The sequence below is a fragment of the Papio anubis genome, chromosome 12 (genome assembly GCF_008728515.1).
Source record: "Papio anubis isolate 15944 chromosome 12, Panubis1.0, whole genome shotgun sequence".
Taxonomy (NCBI): domain Eukaryota; kingdom Metazoa; phylum Chordata; class Mammalia; order Primates; family Cercopithecidae; genus Papio; species Papio anubis.
The window spans coordinates 26145449-26160517 of record NC_044987.1 but is presented as its reverse complement, the minus strand read 5'-3'; the positions used below and the strand labels follow the sequence as shown (position 1 = coordinate 26160517).

Below are 15069 nucleotides of genomic sequence, written 5' to 3'. Positions count from 1 at the left end.
AACCACTATGTTTAACAGATTTAAAGATAAATACATATACAGACATAAATTTTAAGATCACCATAGCAGAACAGATACGGTTGTCCCTGTATCTGCAGGGGGCTGGTTTCAGGACCCCCAAGGATATCAAAATCCACATGTACTCAAGTCCTACAGTCTGCACTAGGAAGCCCATGTACTCAAAAAGTCAGCACACTGCATCTAGGTAGGTTTTACTACTAAATTTTCAATCTGTGTTTGGTTGAAAAAAACTTGAGTATAAATGAACTCATGCAGTTCAAACCTGTGTTGTTCAAGGTCAACTGTATATTCTCTATTTGTGGTAGGAACAAAGGGAAGTACAAAAAGTATTAGTAGTCTTGGATTCAAAAAAATGAGTTTGAAGTCTAGCTTTACCACTTACTACCTATGTGGTCTGAAGCACAGCAAGCTCTGACTCTCTAACCCACTTTATAATGACCAACTGCATTACTGGGCTTACTAAAGAATGGAATGAAATAAAGTATATATACTTTATTTAAAAAGTCAAGGTTCCTATAAATGTTAAGTATTAATATTGCTCTTTTATGGCTGCGCATGGTGGCTCACATCTGTAATCCCAGCAATTTGGGAGGCCAAGGTGGGAAGATCACTTGAAGCCAGGAGTTTGAGACTAGCCTGGGCAACAAAATGAGACCCCTATCTCTACAAAAAATAAAAAAATTAGCTGGGTGTGGTGGCATGTGCCTGTGGTGCTGGCTACTGGGGAGGCCAAGGTGGGAGGATCTTCTGAGCCCACAAGTTCGAGGCTGCAATGAGTTATGATCGCACCACTATACTCCAGCGTGGCCAGGAGAGCAAGGCCCTATCTCTAAAATTAAATAAATCGATATTACTGTTTATTATTTTATATGGTGAAGTGAGAAAGGCTCCAACAAAGGAGGCTGAGGTCAGTCTTGAATGAAAGACAACCAAAAGTAAAGACTCTAACAAAAATACCCAGGGCTTGGCAGCTAAGAAACTAGAAGAAACATTTTAAAACTACTATTTCTTTTTAAAAATATTCTTCAAACAAAGACACACAGAGTAAGTAAGACAGAAAAACATTTTTCTCAAAGATTGTGCCTGGAAAAATTCCATCAATTGATCTTAGGACTTTAAATGTGTGTGCAGCATAGAACATAATGGTATTATTTACATTCGGTTAAAAAACATGGACTTCAAAAAACCTGGGATAACATCATTTGTAAGATATATCATTATTTTATATACCAATACAGAATAAACATATTTTCCATGAAACAGTGATATGCCATTAATTGAGAGATGCAACCCAATTTCAGGTGGGTTAGAATGTTAAGAAAGACAATGTATTTTGGAATAGTTCTAATAACAGATCAGAACATAACCTGGTCTTATTATTCACAATGTAAATCTCCTGATGTAATTTTTTTTTTTTAACGGATACAGGTAACTTGTCTCTTTTAAAAAGCATTTACCTTTTGCGTCTACCGGGAGACATTAAACTGGCATGTGCTTTCTTTTCCTGAGCACCAGAAATGACGTTTAAAGCTTCTCCAGCTGTATTTCAAGAAAACATAACAGTAAGCCAAAGAAATGGAATAATTTTCTAAACTTGTAATGGGATAAAAAGCTTTAGTGATTATTATTTTATGTTAAATTCAATTAACAAGTACTGAGTGCCTTCCATGTATAAAGCACGGTAAAAGACATTAAGATCAATAAAACATAGTCTTTATGCCTTAAGGTTTTACAATAAAATCCAAAGTACAGTATAGTCTCAACAAAAAATAATATGGTAGAATGGAAAAAGTCTAAGAAGTATAAACTAAGCATTCTGGATTTGGAAAAGGTGAAAATGGGGGAGATCTTGATGGCAATAAATTTTAGCTGCACAGAAAGATAATTGGTTTGTGCACTGAGACTGCTAACTCCTGAATTCTAATCCCAACTCTGTTATTAACTAGCTTCTTATCGTTTACTATCATGTGTTTTCAAAAGTTTCAAGTATGCAACAAATAAGATATACCACACGCTCTCTAAGGATATTCCTAACTCTAAGGTTCAGCCAGGCATATGTAGGATTTCTAACATGTAAAGATAGAGGAGAAGTGGAAAGGCATTCCTCATTCCAGGACGACAGACTGACATCAACAAAGGCAAGGAGGTAGAAAATATAATGTACATTCCATTTAAAATAAAATGCAACAAGGTCCTTTTCTCTTAATGCCAAAAATGGAGAATTAGAGAGTTCAAGGTGGACTTCAGTTAGAGTAGAAATAGGAAGAATCCTAGATTAAAATGCCTTAAAGATTTTATATGCTTATAGCAAATCTAGAAGTCTGTTCCACTTTTAGTCTCTCTCATCTTTTTTTTTGGGGGGGGGGTCATATTTTTACACTGAGTATAAAGACAATATTATCTCATTCATACGATTTCATTAACAACAAAATTTAAGAGAACAAAATGTAAACTTACTGGTTACAGTATCTTGTGACTGTGAATGGTTGACCACTACAAAATATGACCTTGATGGATCTGAAATTTGGCCACTTGGTCGAGCAACTTGTGTACCTGTGGAAGAAGTGGTAAACTGTCCTGAAAGGTAAGGTAAAGTGAGCAACTCTGCACTGGCTGGAGCTGTTTGAGATGCAAGCTTTCTCTGCCGTTTGATTTCTGCAATTCCAGTTCTTGTTCGGGCTGAAACATATAAGCATTTAAAAAACAAATTCAATGTCAGGGTAGTTTGGGAATTATAAGAAGTCAATATGATGCATCCTATTATATAACATGTTACATCAACAGATTGAAGAATGACCCCTAAATATATCAACTAAATTTATGTGACTTTCAGAAGAAACTAAAATGAATACACTCAAGCTTTATAAATCCAAGATTGTATTTGTTCTGCAATAGTTCATATTGATAATACCCCCATGAATTAATAAACCTAAACTCATGAGAATTAAAACATTCTACATGAGTCTATGTGAAATGTAGGGAGTATTTACAAAATATTTTTATGATAAATGAAAATATTAATTAACATAACTGTACATAAAAAACGGTGGTTTGGCCAGGTGAGGTGGCTCACGCCTGTAATCCCAGCACTGTGGGAGGCTGAGGCAGGCAGATCATGAGGTCAGGAGATTGAGACCATCCTGGCTAACATGGCAAAATACAAAAAAAAATTACAAAAATAAAAAAAATACAAAAATACAAAAAATAATTATTAAAAATAAACAAAAAATTAGCTGGGTGTGGTGGCACATGCTTGTAGTCCCAGCTACTTGGGAGGCTGAGGCAGGAGAATCACTAGAACCCAGGAGGTGGAGGTTGCGGTGAGCTGAGATCGTGTCATGGCACTCCAGCCTGGGCAACAGAGCGAGACACCACTTCAAAAAACAAAAACAGAAACAAAAACAAACAAACAACACACCACAAAGAAAAACAGTAGTTTAAGCAAAATATACACTAAGCACATGTGTATAATGAATTAAAATGTTCATCTGACAGTGTAAGTTTGAAGTAATTGTGAACATTGTTTAAAGTTGGATACCAACCTCTCTGACTGCCAGCAAACCTTGGGGAACTTTGCATGCTCCTAACAAAGAAAACAAAGTGGTTATCCATCAAAAAATTTTTGTTGCCGACATCCACTATGATTTAGTTACAGTCAGACCAGAAGTTAGTTATGAGGTAAAAAGCAAAAAATCTCTCTCAGACAAAAAAGACAAACACATTTTTTGGGTAAGCAACTCTGATTTGCTTTAGGAGAAAAATAGTGGCATGTAGACACACTCACAACACATATAATTTTAATTAACAAGTTTCTATCCAACGTAATATGCGTTAGAGTGCCTTGACATTACGTTAAGACTGCAATCTGGGCTGGGTATGGTGGTTCATGCCTGTAATCTCAGCACGCTGGGGGGCTGAGGTGAGAGGATCACTCGAGGCTGAGAGTTCATGACCAGCCTGAGCAACATAGCAAGACTGTCTCTATGAAACGAAATAAAAATTAGCCAGGTGGCATGGGGTACTGGGGAGGCTGAGGTGGGAGAAACTTTTGAGCTGAGGCGTTCAAGGCTATGAGAGCTATGATCACACCACTGCACTCCAGCTTAGGTAACAGAGCGAGACCCTACCTCTTGAAAAAATAAAAAGAATATAATTTAACTTTAGAAACTCTGCATATTACATTTTTAAGTAAGAATATACAAAGTATACATTTTTTATTATCTTTCACAATTACAGAGATGCCTTCCCATAGAGAAATTCTGATTTTCCATGACTCCATATATAAATACTTCGGAATCCCCAAGTTAATGTCAGAGGACATCCAGCTTTTATTAAATTTATGGCTATGAAATTATTTTATTGAACCCCTAAAGAAGATGCAAACAAACATGGAAAAATTCACAGTACAAGTTAATTATTTTAGTATGAATCAGAGTGGCCCATCCCTTTATTCGATAAAGTCACAGACACCGTGCCATTATCATAAAAAATATGTCAAGTAAGTCTCCAACAAGATCCATAAAACTTGAGTCAGGAAAGAGAAATATAAAGATAAGACTACCAAGTAAGATGTGTCCAGAGTTAAGTAGAAAGCATTTGGAGCCATTTTAGCAGTTTAAGCTGAGAAAGAAAATGAAACCCATGCTGAAGTTAGGTGGGGTAGTCACTTACATCTCTGAAAGAAAGGTTAAGAGACTATGGTTTTCATAACAAATTCTATTGTCAAATAGGAGATTTTCATAAAATTGATACCAGAAGATTTCAGAATTAGCATTATTCTTCAAGCTTATTTCAAGTTAAGAAATCAAATGGGCATGGGTTCAATGCATCAATTCTGTGAATATGTAATAAAGAGACAGCTGCCTAAGGGAATTCACAGTGGCCTGGGATTAGGTGATTTGTATTCTAACAATATATCTGCCTCTAAATTGCTATGGAAACTTGGAAATGTCATTAAACTACTACATAGCTTAGTTTTCTAAGTATTTTATTAAAAGGATGCTATTTATTTTAAATTATGTCAGTCAGTAGCCTCCACAGTACCAGCAACCTCTAGAGTAATTTCAAAACTGCATAAGTGTTACGTAAGTATACTGTGTAGGTCTCAAGAAGATTTAAACTCAAAGTGTATTTGAATTCCAAAATCATTAGGCACATTCTAATAGCTTATTACCTGATCTGAGAAAGTGTATGGTCCAATTTCTTCCATAAAGATGACATTATTGCTGGGACATTATTTGATGTTTCTAAATCACAGGAGGAAAAAGTTCTTAATAAACCCAGCTGAAGAAATTTCATCATTCATTTTGAACAAAGACACACAAAAAAACCTTGTCTCTCGATTATTGACAGTATGTTGGAAAATGAGAAATAAATCTACTTTGTAAAATAGCTTGCAAAGCTATAATAAGGTTGCTTTCTCTTCTAAAGTCACTGAGTATCAGATACAATATGAGTAGAAATGGACATCTGTAAAATCTCTGAGCATTTTTTGGCCAATAATTTTACACCTTCATTTTATTAAAAAAGGGAGAAACACTTTTTCTGGTCTTTGTTCTATCTGATATCATATGACATATGAAAGTGAATTAAAAAAATTTGTCTTATAATAATTATCATAAAGGTTATGCAAATTCCTTGTAAGTGTGGAAATTTAATCCTCAATTTTCTCATATTTAAAAATGGCTTTAAACAATCTCTCTCACTGGGTTATTCTAAAAAGTAAATGAGAGGCTGGGCATGATGGCTCACGCCTGTAATCCCAGCACTTTGGGAGGCCAAGGTGGGCAGATGATGAGGTCAGGAGTTCGAGACCAGCCTGGCCAACACAATGAAACCATGTCTCTCCTAAAATCACAAAAATTAGCTACGCATGGTGGTGTGCGCCTATAGTCCCAGCTACTCGGGAGACTGAGACAGGAGAATTGCTTGAACCCAGGAGGAGAAGGTTGTGGTGAGCCGAGATCGTACCACTGCACTCCAGCTTGGGCAACAGAGAGATACCCCCGTCTCAAAAAAACAAACAAACAAAAAACACAAAATATTAAATGATGAAAAAAACCATATGAAAGCACATAGCACAATGCTTATACACAGTGACGACGTCAAAAAAGTCAAGCTTCTTTTTATGTTATCTTATGCAAATTGTTTAATGCTAATTGTTTTGTTAATATTATAAGCTATTGAAAATAATCAATATTAGAGAATAAGTAGTCAAAACTTTTTCTCTAAAACATCCTTAATTAAGGCAAGTAGAATTTTATATGCTGGTAAGTATAAGCCAGTTTATGACTGGCTTCTATGTTCAGACTTAGACTACATAGAATTAAAATTAAAATGTCAGTTTAAAACTTTTTAACACATAGTGATGTCTGTTTATCAGTATAGATAACACAGAGGTAAGAGTTTTATTTTACATATTTTTTAAAGGTAATTTTTGGGTTATTTTTGCTAATATAAAGATTGTTGCAATTTATGTATCACTCAATATAAACACAAACAAATGATCGGGGGCAGTGGCTCATACCTGTAATCCCAACACTCTGGGAGGCCGAGGTGGTGGATCACCTGAGGTCAGGAGTTTGAGACCAACCTAACCAACATGGAGAAACCCCACCTCTACTAAAAATACAAAATTAGCCGGGCATGGTGGTGCAGGCCTGTAATCTCAGCTACTTGGGAGGCTGATGGAGGAGAATAGCTTGAATCCAGGAGCTGGAGGTTGCAGTGAGCCGAGATCATGCCATTGCACTCCAGCCTGAACAAGAGTGAAACTCCGTCTCAAAAACAAAAAACAAAAACAAACAAACAAAAAACAAAACCCACAAACAAATTAGATGTGTCCCAGAAAAATTTATGTCATCACAACGGAGACAAGTTTTCTCAAGGCTTTTATGAGACACCTTTAAAAATTATTTTTAACTAAATCAAGTAGATAAATATTGTACACATCAGCAAAAAAACTCCAAATCAGAACTCTTACCTTTTGTTTTCATAGCTACATACTCATTTAAAATTGTTGTCAAGTTTTTTCCAAATAAGGACTGAAAAGAAAAAGATCAAATATTACCAAAAGTGTATAATACTACCAATAATTTCTCACAAGAAAAGATTCCACCATTCAAGTTAATAAAAGATCTAACTGCAGAGTAGCTGATGAGGAAAGGGTAAAGAAGCAGGTAATTGGCCGGGCGCGGTGGCTCAAGCCTGTAATCCCAGCACTTTGGGAGGCCGAGGCGGGTGGATCACGAGGTCAGGAGATCGAGACCATCCTGGCTAACATGGTGAAACCCCGTCTCTACTAAAAATACAAAAAAATAGCCGGGCGAGGTGGCAGGCGCCTGTAGTCCCAGCTACTCGGAGGCTGAGGCGGGAGAATGGCGTGAACCCAGGAGGCGGAGCTTGCAGTGAGCCGAGATCGCGCCACTGCACTCCAGCCTGGGCGACACAGCGAGACTCCGTCTCAAAAAAAAAAAAAAAAAAAAAGAAGCAGGTAATCGAAAATGAAAATAGCCACTGACATTAGGGTTTGCATCCAAGCTTCTAAAGAATCTTGCCCGTTTGACTAGGACATTATAGCTACTTGGGTATTACTGCTTCTAGACCCTCTCAGCAGACAGCTACACATACACGTACAAATGCATATACACAAGCATTTGTATTTCTGCATCTATCTGTATATATATTAAAATAACCACAGTGTCATACTAATATCTCAGATTATAACCCAACACCACTGGTTTCATTATTATGCTTATTTATATCTCCTTTCTCACACAGTGAGGAATTTGGCTCCCACTATCTACAATTTGTTATTTGTTCCGAACTGTTAATTTAGAAGAAATTAGAAGCATTTATTTAATATTCATCCATGTTATTGTGTGAATAGCATGTTGCTTTTTATTGCTGAGTAGTAGTATTGCTTTGTTATGAACACATCAGAGTCTGTCACTTTTTGAAAGACATCTTGGTTGTCACTAGTTTTTAAAAATTTTTTTTTTTTTTTTTTTAGAGACAGGGTCTTGCTCTGACACACAGGCTAGAGTACAATGGCTGCTCACAGCTCACTATAGCCTCGAACTCCTGGCTTCAAGCCATGTTCCTGCCTCAGCCTTCCAAAGTGCTGGGATTAAAGGTGTGAGCCATCACGCCTGGCCTGTTTTCAGTTTTTTTTTTTTTTTTTTTTGAGATGGAGTCTTGCTGTGTTGCTCAGGTTGGAGTGCAATGGCACAGTCTCGGCTCACCACAACCTCCGTCTCCCAGGTTCAAGCGATTTTCCTGCCTCAGCCTCCTGAGTAGCTGGGACTACAGGCACGCACCATCATACCTGGCTAAGTTTTATATTTTTAGTAGAGGTGGGGGTTTCACTATGTTGGCCAGGATGGTCTCGAACTCTTGACCTCGCTATCCACTTGCCTTGGCCTCCCAAAGTGCTGGGATTACAGGTGTGAGCCACCACACTTGGCCTGTTTTCAGTTTTTAGGCACTATTAGCAAACACCAATGTCTAGGTTTTTGTGTGAACACAAGTTTTTCAACTGATTTGGGTAATGTGAGTGTTGGTTCACATGGGGAATGCAAACTGTTTTCAAAAGCAACTGTATGATTTTTAATTCTTACCAGTAACAAACAAGAGTTCCTGCTGCTCTGCATATTTGTGGTCAAGGACTTGCCAGTTTTTAAACCTGTTTTCTTATATTAGCCATTCTGATATTCGTATCTCAGTGGGGTATTAATTTGCATTTTCCTAATGACTAATGATTTGGAAGATCTTTTCATACGCTTATTGCCATTTGTATATTTTCTTTGGTAAAAGTATCTTCAGATCTCTTATCCACTTAAAAAAATTGTTTGGTTTTTGTTGTTAAGTTTTAAGAGTTCTATACATATGTTCTGGGTATAAACCCTTTTTCAGACATGTAAGATACAAATTTGCACCCAACCTTTTTTTTTTGAGACAGGGTTTTACTCTGTTATCCAGGCTAAATTGCAGCGGTGCAATTGTGGCTCACTGCAGCCTTCACCTCCCGGGCTCAAGCGATCCTCCAGCCTCATCCTCCCAAGCAGCTGGGACTAAGTGCACCACCACACCTGGCTAATTTTTAAAAACTGTTTTCTAGTGATGAAGTCTCACTATGCTGCCCAGGCTGGTATAGAACTCCTGAATTCAAGCAATCCTCTTGCCTGGGCCTCCCAAAGTGCTGGGATTACAGGCATGAGCCATTGTGTCTGGCCCAGCCCATTTCTTTTAACATGCCTCTTGTAGAGCAAGTTTTTAATTTTTTATAAATTGGGCTAAGTTTTGCCTTTATAGCCCATGCTTTTGGTGTCATATAAAAAACTCATTGTCAAATCCAACTTTGCACAATTTTTTCCTTCTGTTTTCATTTAGAAGTCTTAGAGTCTTGTGTTTTACATTCTGAACCATTTTATGGTTAATTTTTGCATAAGGTATGAGGTATTTGTAGAGGTTCTTTTTCTACATATGGATGTCTGAGTGTTCCAGCAACATTTGTTGATAAGACCATCCTTTCTGCAATGAATTGCCTTTAAGCCTTTGTCAAAATCAGATGTATGGGTCTCTATATGGACTTTGTATTTGGTTCCACTGATCTACGTGCCTAAACTATCAAAAATGCCCCTTAATCTTGATTATCATATTTTTTAGTAAGTTTTGAAATCTGGTAATGTGAGTCCTCCGAATTATTCTTTTTCAGAAACTCTTTAGGCTATTCTAGTTTCTTTTCCATTTAACATTTAGAATTCAGCTCCGTGTTACCTATAAAAATGCTTGCAGGCATTTTGACTGTAAAAAATCTATAATTAAATTGGGGGGAATAACACCTTAACAATATTGAGTCTCTCAATCTGTGCACACCGTACAATTCTCCTTTTATTCAGGCCTTAGATTTCAGGCAATTTGGAGCATTTGGATTTCACACATATTTTGTTAGATTATCTCTAAGCATTTTGTTTGTTTGTTGCTATTATAAATGCGTACTTTCAAAAATTTTTCAAATTTCAATTGTTCACTGCAGGCATGCAGAATACAATGGATTTGTGTATACTCTGTATTCTATGACCTTGCTTAACTTTAGTTTTGCGTCATTTTCAGTTTCCTAAGCAGACATTGATGTTATCTGTGATAGTCTTCAAGGAGCCATGTTTAAAATAAAATAGTAAACACCATGTGAAATAATGTAGTTCTGGAAGGTATCCACTACGTGCCAAATGATGGTTTGTTGGTCTAGTGATACTTAACAAAAGAAATGACAATAATAAATCAAAATATCTGTTTTGTATTTGTCTGAAAGGAGCAGCCAGATACAGGTCAGGAAGGGAAAAAAAAAAAAGGCTTGGAGACAGCAGCAGCGAAACTAATCATAAACGAGGGTGTCATTTTGAAACTAATTCTCAGAGTCAAAGTTGTAATTCATTTAATAGTTTTGGCATAAATTTGTAAAAAGAACAGCTGGTCGTCTTTGGGTCTTACCAGTCATACATGAATATAAACCATTAAATTTCTGCCAATTTCAATATTTTTTCTGATAAGCTGATTTTATGACTATGTTTGTAGTCTCTTGTGTTGATGAAGTATTTCCCTTAAGGAATAAATAACTCACCAGTAAGCAGGCTGGAATAAACCCTTCATCTGTACAGTGTTCTGCATATTCTTTTAAATCTGAACTTTCCAAAATAAAAGTCTGGCAGGTAGAAATGAGGTTTTCTTGCTGTAAGTAACCTAAATAAAAAATAAAAGTTTAAGTACTTACACTGAATTCTGTACTTTTGGTTAAAACTGCTATTGAAAATGCTATAGCATGTACTGATATCACAATTTAAACCTTAGGTGGAATGCTCTAGTGTTTGGCAGCCTTGAACAGAAACACCAGGTTGTGCTGCAATACAAAGTATAATTCATAGAACAGGTGGCCCTTTCACAGGAAACAATTCTAGCTAAATTAGTAAAATAAAGTGTTTAACCAAGTATAATTATTTCACAGTACTTACAGGAGGACCAATAAATTAATGATAAATAACTATGTTCCTCTACTGCGTAACTTCCATAATGACCAGGTCGATTGATGGTATAAATTCACTTACTGGGTTATCAGAAAACTATGTTCTCACAACAATGCTGTGTATTTGTATACTTCATTTATTTGCCAAACGATTTATAAAAAGAATGAACAGCCGGGCGCAGTGGCTCACGCCTGTAATCCCAGCACTTTGGGAGGCCGAGACGGGCGGATTACAAGGTCAGGAAATCGAGACCATCCTGGCTAACACGGTGAAACCCCATTTCTACTAAAAATACACACACACACACACAAAAAAAAAATTAGCCGGGCGTGTTGACGGGTGCCTGTAGTCCCAGCTACACGGGAGGCTGAGGCAGGAGAATGGCGTGAACCTCGGGGGCGGAGCTTGCAGTGAACCAACATCGCGCCACTGCACTCCAGCCTGGGCAACAGAGTGAGATTCCGTCTCAAAAAAAAAAAAAAAAAAAAAAAAAGAATGAACAGAAGACCTACTCTGCATGAAAAGACAGGAACTCCCTTAATTCTTAATTTATGCCTTTTGGGAATCTAAGCATTACCAATTCCAAGAAGAACCTTAACTTTAACTAGTGAAGGAAGGCTAAGGCAGAGTGGGTCAACTGCTTGGCTGAACTAAAGCATGTCCCAATGCACACACAGACCCCCTTGGCAAACCATGGGATATTTATTTGCTCCCAGTAGTTAAGGAAATCATCATCCAATCATAGAATACCAACTCTTCACAGAATATAGACTGCATAAAATTAGTTCAGCAAACTCACTAGACAAACAGCAACATCTAAGACAACAAACACGGAAGAAGGAAAAATCTAACTCCAAGAGTTGTCACATTATATTATTTAAAACATCCAATTTTTTCACAAAATATGATACACAGAGAAATAAGAAAGTATGGCTCATACAGAGTCAAAAAACCAAAAGTCTGCCCAGAGAAATCCAGACATTAGATTTGAGACTATAAATGAGCTATTTTTAAATAAGTTGGAAAAGCTACAGGAATCCATGTCTAGAAAATTATGAGAATAATCTCTCACCAAATAGAAAATATGAATAAATAAAGAATACAGTTGATAAGAGCAGGAGACAAACTCCCAAGCAGACAGGGGTAGGGTACCCGGTGAAACCTGACAACCTTCAAGCCAAAGACAGCCTGAAGCCTGAAAACTGGACTGCCAGTTCTGTGTAGAGTCCATGACCAGAATGCGAACTTCCTCGATGTCTTTTAGTCAATCAAATGGTGCTTTTTCCAGGTTCACCTATGGAGCAATCAGCCTGCACTCTCCCATTCTGAGCCCATAAAAACCTCAGACTCAGCCACACATGGGGACTACCCGCCTTTGGAATCCCCTCTCACATGAAGGTCTACTCAAGTCGGGTCCTCTCTCGTGTGGAGAGCTGTTGCTTTGCTCTCTCTCCATTGTCCGCATAATCTCATTCTTCTTACACGCAGGACAAGATCCCAGAACCTGCTGAATGGTGGGTATGAAAGGAACTCTAACACTGTAGCCCTCCAGTCCTCTGCTGGCACTGGGCAGCTACCCGATAGAAAGCAGCAGTGGGGCTGGGCCAGCCCAGGAACCGCAGACTGAAGCAGGGTAGGGGGATGGAACGAGCTGTAACACAAACAAGCTGAAACATGCATTCCCCTGCCACCTCCGTTTGCCATGCTGTGGGCGGGGGGAAGGAGAGAGAGTTGTAATGGTCCTTGGGGACTCCCTGGGCAACAGCTGGGGCTCTGTGGTTGCTGGTATCTCCAAGTTTTTGGGTCCCGCTATGTCACCCTCATCCAGATGCCGGCTCCCAAGGTAGAAGACAATCATGGCACAACTGGACCAGTTGTGGGCTGAATGCAGAGCTGCAGTGGGCATGGAATCCGGGCCAGAAGCAGTCTGCTGGGTCGAGTGGGCGGAGGGCCCAGCAGTGAGCCTAGAGGTGAGTGAGGCCCAGACAGCTGTGCCACAGGACACGGAGATGCTTCCAGCACAGTGGCAATGAATGAATCCTGTGTCATTTCTGGAGGCTTGTCTGGGATCTGTGGAAGGGTAAGAGTGGACCTCTTACACTTTCATTTCTGAGGCTTCTTGCCTTCACATTTTTTTCCCAAAAATGGATGAAGCACTGGACCTCTGTCAGCCAGTTAAGAGCGAATGGCACAGTTGCAAAGGACAGGCTTGCCGGGGAAGACTTTGTCAAGCCTCTGCCATCACCCTCAGGTACTGGGAATGCTGGCTTTGTTTCAATCCAGTTTGCCTTCACAGAGGTCTAGCCATTGCATAGGGTCAGAATAAGGTCCTCCGGCAACTTAAGGCATCTGGCTGAGGCTACACCTCAGTGTTACCTGAAGGCTCCTGGACTGGCCCCAATCCCCAAGAGCCCGTTCGGGTGTCAGTCAAGACCTCCAGTCTTTCCTATAGCATTTTCTTTCTCTCTTTCCTGGCTCCTATCTCGTCTTCATTTACAACATTAAGGGTGTTGTTGCAAACCACAGTGACAATATTACTGAGTGGAATGAGCATTTTGCTTAGTCATCAGCAGTGTAATTCAGAACAACTTGGTTTTTGTCTGTTCTTAGAAGAAGGATGTAATGATTGAGAGTTTTCTTTCCCCTGTTGAAGGAACCTATTTGCATCGGGCAAGAGGCTATTTCCCTCAGGCAACTTCCCTTCCCTGCATTTAAGTTGTTCCCGCCCTCCCCTCCCCCGCCCCAACGGTGTCAGGAGTCAGCATAGTCCTGTGACTACAGGGAGCTTTGCTGTATAAGGGACTGATTTTTTTTCCCTCTTGGGAGGCAACTTATTAGGCCAGTCCTCCCTTCCTTTCTTAGTATGACTGTTAGGGATGTCTCAGGAAAGCCTTTAACCTGATGTTTTTCCCAACCCCTTAGTTATAGTTGAGGTGACCTTTTGTTTATCCATGACTTTTAAATCATGCCTGGAAGCTCAACTCCTCTGCTAGGCAGGGCTATTTTAGCTGGTATGGGACCCACCATCCTTATGGCTCCAGGACAGACTCTTTGTCTCACCTTAGTGCAGACTGATATTAATTAACCCAGGAGTCTGGGCAACTCAAAGGAAAATTGGTGCAGCCATAATTGCCATACTGGTCTGGGTCCACCTTAAGGATCCCACCTTCTCTAACCAGAGACAATATCCCCTAAAACCAGAAGTTAGGAAAGGGCTAGAAGCCATCACTGATAACTCAAGGATGCAGGGCTTCCTTAAACCCTGCAACGGCTCTTGTAATACTCTAATATTGGATTTACAAAAACGCAATAAAGGAAGGAGACTGGTCCAAGACCTCTGCCTCATTAATGAGGATGTGGTTCCAATCCATATGGTGGTTCCCAATCCCTATACCCTAACTCAAATACTTGGGAGAACTAAATGGTTCACAGTCCTGAACCTAAAGGACATCTTTTTTCTGCATACCATTACACCCCAACTGCCAGTATTTGTTTGCATTCAAGGATCCATCCAACCAGACTACAAAGCTAATCTGGATGGTGTTACCACAGAGATTCTAAGCCAGCTGTTTGGGCAGGTGTTGTCAAAAGATCTGAGTTCCTTTATCCTCAGGTTTACAATATGTAGATGATGATATTCTCCTTTGCGCTCCAATTAAGGAAGTCTCAGGACGAGCGTAAGGCTTTTCTTAATTTTCTGGCTAACAGAGGATATAAGGTCTCAAAATCTAAGGCTCAGCTCTATCAGACTTCAGTGAAGTACCTAGGTCTAGTCTTGTCAGAGGGGACCAGCGAACTACGTGAAGAAAGGATTAAGTCCATCTCCTCTTTTCCTCTCCCGAAAACCCTCAAGTAACTGAGAGGATTCTTGGGGATTACAGGACTATGGATACCCAGGTATGGTGAAATAGTTTGTCCCTTATATCACACAATAAAGGAGACTCAGGTGACTAAGACTCACTCCCTAATTTGGGAACCAGAGGCTAAAAGGACCTTTGACCAACTGAAACAAGCCTTGCTTGAGGCA

At 39.0% G+C, this 15069-nt stretch overlaps 1 protein-coding gene across 4 annotated transcripts in view; it reads right to left on the bottom strand.

The window, feature by feature from the left end:
- The window catches only part of LOC101020059 (protein NPAT), a 61777-nt gene that overhangs the window by 25433 nt on the left and 21275 nt on the right, over positions 1-15069 (bottom strand). For 3 of the 4 annotated variants that reach the window (XM_031652994.1, XM_031652992.1, XM_031652993.1), the window contains exons 2-7: positions 10643-10761; positions 7004-7064; positions 5195-5267; positions 3564-3604; positions 2479-2700; positions 1479-1560 (exon numbers count right to left, since the gene is read on the bottom strand). In XM_031652994.1, the coding sequence (XP_031508854.1) occupies positions 1479-1560; positions 2479-2700; positions 3564-3604; positions 5195-5267; positions 7004-7064; positions 10643-10761 (598 nt within the window). Of the gene's footprint in view, positions 1-1478; positions 1561-2478; positions 2701-3563; positions 3605-5194; positions 5268-7003; positions 7065-10642; positions 10762-15069 lie in introns of those variants that run through there. The other variant, XM_021926502.2, reaches the window with a different exon arrangement.